The sequence below is a fragment of the Malus domestica genome, chromosome 06 (assembly GCF_042453785.1).
Source record: "Malus domestica chromosome 06, GDT2T_hap1".
Taxonomy (NCBI): Eukaryota; Viridiplantae; Streptophyta; class Magnoliopsida; order Rosales; family Rosaceae; genus Malus; species Malus domestica.
In genome coordinates this window covers 34,802,374-34,808,775 of record NC_091666.1, presented here as the reverse complement: position 1 = coordinate 34,808,775, position 6,402 = coordinate 34,802,374, and the positions used below count along the sequence as shown (strand labels likewise).

Below are 6,402 nucleotides of genomic sequence, written 5' to 3'. Positions count from 1 at the left end.
TCTATCACCGTGGAGTCTCACCTTCTTCGACTAGAACTAGGATTCTGAACCTAGTCTTATTATATGATTAATTCACATTTCATTCAGAAACTAGTCTTGATTCTTAAGCAATCGATTCAAATCTTATCGAAACCAATCCTAATATTAAAGCAATCATACTTCGCCTAGGACTCGACCACGCCACCAGCAATGTATTATTGGCCGAGACTCACAGTCTCCTTTATGGACTACTAACCTCCTCGGCCAAAAACTCTCTTGATCTTCTTTGTTGAGTTTTGGTTTCAATATTTGTTGTATATTTCATTATGAATGTTACAAGAGAGTGAAGGCAACTCTTATAGAGAGCCAAAAGAAAGCTACAATAGATTGTAGGATAACTACACAAAAACAATCCCTAAAATCTGCCCTAACAAGTGGAAAAGCAAAAACGAAATTACAAGTAAAGAAGCTTTTACAAGCAACTAAGAAAGGTTGATGTAAGGTGAATGACAAGTTATGGAAATGTTGATGTAAGGTGAATGACAAGCTATGGAAAGTGAGGTTGATGACTCATACATACAACTCATCCATACAAACCGGTTTCAATACACCTCAAGCTGGATCAAGGGGATTGATTGATCCAAGCTTGCACAACAAACGCTGAAACTGAGTAGAGTCTAGTGCTTTTGTGAATAAATCAACAAGTTGATCATGGCTGCGTGTGAACACAGTGTCTATCACCTTGGATTGAACTTAAGCACGAATATAATGGTAGTCAACTTCAATATGTTTGGTTCTTTCATGGAATACTGGATTGGAGGCAATGTGCATGGCAGCTTGGTTATCACAATACAAGGACATATGTGCCATGCTTCTGAATCCGAGCTCAGAAAGAAGACCTTTCAACCATATGAGTTCACAGGTTGTTGCTGCCATAGCCCTATACTCAGCTTCGGCACTAGATCGAGCAATAACAGTTTGTTTCTTACTCTTCCAAGTGACAAGGTTCCCTCCAACAAATGTGCAAAAACCTGTTGTGGATTTTCGATCAAGGGCATTTCCAACCCAGTCAGCATCTGTATAGGCCAAGATGTGATTTGATCCATTGTTCTTCATAATTATCCCCCTTCCTGCTGAGCCCTTGAGACATCAAAGTATTCTCTTGACGATTTCCCAGTGAACTAGAGTATGAGAGTGCATGAACTGACTGGCTAGGCTAACTGAATATGAGATATCAGGCTTAGTAATGGTGAGATAAATAAGTTTCCCAACCATTCGCTGATAAACACTAGGGTCCGAGAGAGGTTCACCTTTTTCATGCCATTGAAGTTTGCTAGATAGGGGTGTCCGAGATGGTTTACATTCCATCATGTTAGCTTCATCTAGAAGATCGAGAACATACTTTCTTTGATTCAAGAACAATCCCTTTGAAGAGGTAGCCACCTCAATTCCAAGAAAGTATTTCAAGGGCCCCAAGTCTTTAATGGAAAATTTTTGGTGAAGTAACTGCTTAAGCGTCTTGATTTCACTTATATTGTCACCTGTAATAATTAGGTCATCAACATATATAAGCACAACCAATTTTCCAGCAATACTACTTCGAACAAACAAAGAAGAGTCATCATGACTCCTTTTGAACCCTGCAGCTTCAAAGACTGAACTAAGCTTTGAATACCAAGCTCGAGGGGACTGTTTGAGACCATATATGGCTTTGTGAAGTCTGCATACCTTGTTGGGTTCATTTTCTCTTGGATGACTAGGATGCAACTTCATGTACACTTCTGCTTCAAGATCCCCATGAAGAAATGCATTCTTCACATCCATTTGGAATAAAGGCCATGCATTATTGACTGCCACAGACAACAATACCCCCACTGTGTTCATTTTGGCAACATGAGCAAAGGTCTCCTTATAGTCAATGTCATAGGTTTAAGTAAAGCATTGAGCTACTAACCGTGCCTTGTGTCTTTCAATGCTTCCATTGGAGTTGAATTTGGTCTTATATATCCACCTACTTCCCACGACCTTCTTGCAATTTGGAAGATCCACCACATTCCATGTCTGGTTGTCATTTAGAGCTTGAAGCTTTTTAGTCATAGCATCTTGCCACTTAGGCATGCATGTGGCTTCATGAAAATTCCTTGGTTCGAAAGTGTGGGACACTTTGTTAAGGAAAAAAGTATGAGAAGATGAGAATCTGTGATAAGAAATGGCTGCAGAGATAGGATGCCTTACAGTGTAAGTAACATACTCTTGTAACCTCACTGGTGGATGTCTATCTCATGTAGGATTTCTTCTTGGTGCACTTATAGCTTGCTGATTTGGTTGAGCTTCTGATGGTTCAGAAGAGCTTGGCATTGCATCAGTTACACTCTCAGTGAGTTGAGAATTATCAATGCTGATATGAGCAGGAGTGACTTCATGAATTTCAGCTGGAATAGGTAGTGGAAATAGGTCCATAAGATCTTCCATATTAGCATTAGTCTCCAACCCTTTGTGGAAATAAGGTGAATATTCATCAAATCCCACATCTCTAGAGACTGCCAGCTTCCCTGTGTTTGGGTTATACACTTTGTAACCCTTTTGAGAACTAGCGTATCCCATAAACACACATTTGACAGCTCGAGGGTCTAGTTTGTCATGATGGAGAGCTTGAATGTCCACATAACAAGTACAACCAAAGGTCCTGAGGTGAGACAAGCTTATAGGCCTGCCCTTCATGACTTAAAAAGGAGATTTAGTATTCAACACCCGAGTTGGCAGTCTATTAATGATGTACGTGGCAGTGAGTAGAGCTTGAGACCAAACTTTCTTAGGAACATTCATTTTGATCATAAGTGATCGAGTTTTCTCCAATAGGTCTCAATTCTTTCTCTCTGCCACACCATTTTGTTGTGGTCTACCAACACAGCTAGTTTGATGTAAAATGCCATGATTGCTCAAGTAATTACTCATGTTATTGGAAGTGTACTCGGTACCATTATCTGTTCTTAACATATATAACTTAGATGAAAATTGATTGGTGATTAGGTTGTGAAAGTCCTTAAAAGCATCAAACAAATCACTTTTAAGTTTTAAAAGATACAACTACGTTACTCTAGAATAGTCATCAATAAATGTAACATAATATCTATACCCATCAAAGGATTTTACACGAGAAGTACCCCAAATATCATAGTGAACAAGCTCAAAAAGTTTACTAGTTCTAGAATTAGAGGAAACAAAAGGAAGTCTAGTGGCTTTTGACATTTGACAAGTTTCACACTCCAGTGTATTTTACAAAAAAAGGGAAACAACTTGGTCATCATATGTTCTGAGGGATGGGTAAGGTGTTGATGCCATAGTTGGTGTTCCTGAACTTGACTTAAGTTGACATTGAGCTTTTTGACAAAATTGGGTTCCTTTGAGAGATAGTAGATTTCATTCAAGAAGAACCCTTCACCAATCTTCTTCTGAGTAACTCGGTCTTGAAACACAACATTGTGAGGGAAAAATATGGCAAGACAGTCTAAGGTTTTTGTGATTTTTCCTATTGACAAGAGCTGAAAATGAAAAGAAGGTACATAGAGAGCAGTGGAATTAGTATGCTCACTTAGCAATCTAATCTTTCTTTTCCCTAGAATAGGTTCCCCTTTCCCATTTGCAACAGATACATGAATTGGATCAATAGTTCTTTGAAAATCGTGGAGGCTAGAGGGTTTATTAGTTATATGATCAGTGGCACCAGAGTCAATAATCCAAAAATCATGTGTAATATTTGCATTAAGAGCAGTGGAAATGGCACTGATAATACCTGGAATATTGCCTTACGATGTGTTCTCCGCATCAGCCAAGAATCCAACAAATTTCCCTAGCATTGCAGTAGGGCTTTCATGTGTCATTTCATCAGGTTCAGTGTTTCCTTGCTTTTTTTGAAGAAAAGCAGCAAATTTGTTGATCAAGGACACATGATCTGTTGAGAAATTGGCCATCCCATCAGTTAAGGAACAAGCTGAATGAAATGCTTTTGGAGTGACTTCACCCTTCCTATCTTTAATCATCCTGCCTTCCCTATCAAACTTAGGCTTTAACTCCAGATGAAGAATGCAACATTTTTCTCTCAAATGTCCCTTCATGTTGCAATAAGAACATTTCCAGTCTACTTTCTTGCCAAGCACCCTATCATCAGTTGCTTTATGATTTGTTGTGAAAACCCTAGCTTCAGAGTTGGATTTGGGCTCAAAATTCATCACTCTTCGTCGAGTTTCTTCTCTCTGGACAGCATGACACACAGTGGTAAATGAGGGCAGCTCTTGAGTCATTAACAAGTGACTACGCAGGTCTTCATACTCCGCTCCTAAGCTTGCTAAGAGTTGAAAAACCTTGTCTTCATCAGCCTTCTTCAGTAGCACAGCGGAATCAGTCGTGTGTGGACGATACATATCGAGTTCACTCCAAATGGATTTCATACTTCCAAGGTGTTGAACAAATGAGTGATCACCATGCTTCAAACTAGCCACACTCTTCTTCAGTTGAAATATGCGAACTGAGTTGTTTTGGTTGCCATACATGTCTTTGACAGACTCCCATATGAGAAGGGAAGACTCTGAGTAACTAAAAAGCTCAGACAGTTTTGGCTCTATAGAGTTAAGTAACCAGGACATGACCAGCTGATCAGTAGTATGCCATGCATCGTAAGTTGGTGAAGTGGATTCTGGGGGCTCAGAGCTTCCATTGACAAACCATAGCTTCGATCTTCCTCCTAGAGCAAGTGACACAGCTCTTGACCAAGGAAGGTAGTTGAGCTCGTTCAGTAGCACCGAGCAGAGTCGTTGATTTGGATTGTTCTCAACCCCTTGGGTTAAGTTTGGGGAAGAGGATGAGGGCACTGTCAGCACTATACACATTTTCTTCTGCCATCTCTATCGATGATGAGCAAATGAAGAAGTAAAAAAAAAAAAAAACAGAGTCAGGACCCTATGGTTCCTGCTCTGATACCATGTTGAGTTTTGGTTTCAATATTTGTTGTATATTTCATTATGAATGTTACAAGAAAGTGAAGCCAACTCTTATAGAGAGCCAAAAGAAAGCTACAATAGATTGTAGGATAACTATACAAACACAATCCCTAAAATCTGCCCTAACAAGTGGAAAAGCAAAAACCAAATTACAAGTAAAGAAGCTTTTACAAGCAACTAAGAAATGTTGATGTAAGGTGAATGACAAGTTATGGAAATGTTGATGTAAGGTGAATAACAAACTATGGAAAGTGAGGTTGATGACTCATACATACAACCCATTCATACAAACCGGTTTCAATATTCTTTTAATCTATTGGCTCCAAACATTTGAGCAAATAATGCGAAATCGGGTATAAACATTTGTACCTCAATTTTCTTGAACATTGGCATGTACGCCAAATAGTTGAGGAAATTAATCCTTTGAGTATCGGTTTATGCAACTGAATGATAAAGAAAATGAAATTGATCGGCAAATAACTACAACCTCTCGGCGAGAAAATGAGACGAACAAGTTTCAATGATTATGGCCGAGAGTCTTCTATTCTTTTTTTTGCTGCATTCAGTTGCTTGTTGCCCCCTGTTATTTTATTAAGCATTGGCCTAAACAATAAAGCCCGGAAAAATGCCAAATTGATCCAAAAAAGCCAATGCTGCCAATTTCCAATTCACTATTTTGCTGATGCTCTCAGTTTACCAAAGATTAAGTATCTTGCATAGAGAATTATGATTTCATTGACTAGTATGCCCTTGATGGGACATCACATCCTCAGCAATACCTTTACAAAAGCTGCTTCAAAATTAATAAATTGAGTGTGTGTACATCAAGAAGAAAGGGTACTTCGGCCAATGAAAAAAGAAAGTTATTTAATGCAAACTTAAGTCGGTACAAGAGAAAGTTATATAATGCAAACTAAATCACAAAATAGGCTTAGCCAATTTGATTATAGCAATGTATTCTCTCAACACTCAAATTATAATCCATGTCTTTTTAATTTAGATGAATTAATATTGATTATCAATTGTTCGAAAGAAAAAAACCAAAAAAAAATAAAAAAGAACTTAATAATTATATCAAGAGAGCTCTCACCTAGAGGAAATAGGAAAAGTTCACTCAAAATAATAATAAAAAAAAGGTGGACAAGGAAGGGTTACGTGTATATTTGGAGCTTTGGGATGTATTAATGCATGCATATCGATTTGGAAAATATTTACTGTGCGCTGTGAATGAATTATATGAGTGTTTTTTGTTTCTTTGTTGAGATTTTTTTTTCCCTATGGAGCCCATTACTGTTTGTGGGATCGAGTTTCGATCTTTGTGATAGGCTTTCTAACACTCTCTTTCTCTCTCTCACCTTCCTTTGGAAGGAGTTATTAAGGAGGAGACTCCACAAAGGAAGCCGAGGGTTGGAAGAAAGAAAGAAAA

General features: G+C 38.3%; 1 protein-coding gene across 1 annotated transcript; it reads right to left on the bottom strand.

Moving 5' to 3' along the window:
• Positions 1-732: 732 nt before the first annotated feature.
• Positions 733-2,051, bottom strand: LOC139196954 (uncharacterized mitochondrial protein AtMg00810-like). Its single transcript, XM_070823321.1, has 3 exons — positions 1,934-2,051; positions 1,201-1,829; positions 733-1,119 (listed from the first exon to the last, which is right to left on the bottom strand). The coding sequence occupies exons 1-3, from the start codon at positions 2,049-2,051 to the stop codon at positions 733-735; spliced, it is 1,134 nt and encodes a 377-aa protein (XP_070679422.1).
• Between the last annotated feature and the right edge of the window lie 4,351 nt (positions 2,052-6,402).

Bases quoted from the DNA above. Each gene is read 5' to 3' on its own strand.
- LOC139196954 (XM_070823321.1), bottom strand. From the start codon at position 2,051: ATGACAACCAGACATGGAATGTGGTGGATCTTCCAAATTGCAAGAAGG. The intron at 1,830-1,933 runs GTTAGTAGCTCA...TGTCTGTGGCAG, and splicing joins ATTGAAAGACACAAGGCACG to TCAATAATGCATGGCCTTTA. The intron at 1,120-1,200 runs GTTAGCCTAGCC...TGATGTCTCAAG, and splicing joins AGCCTGATATCTCATATTCA to GGCTCAGCAGGAAGGGGGAT.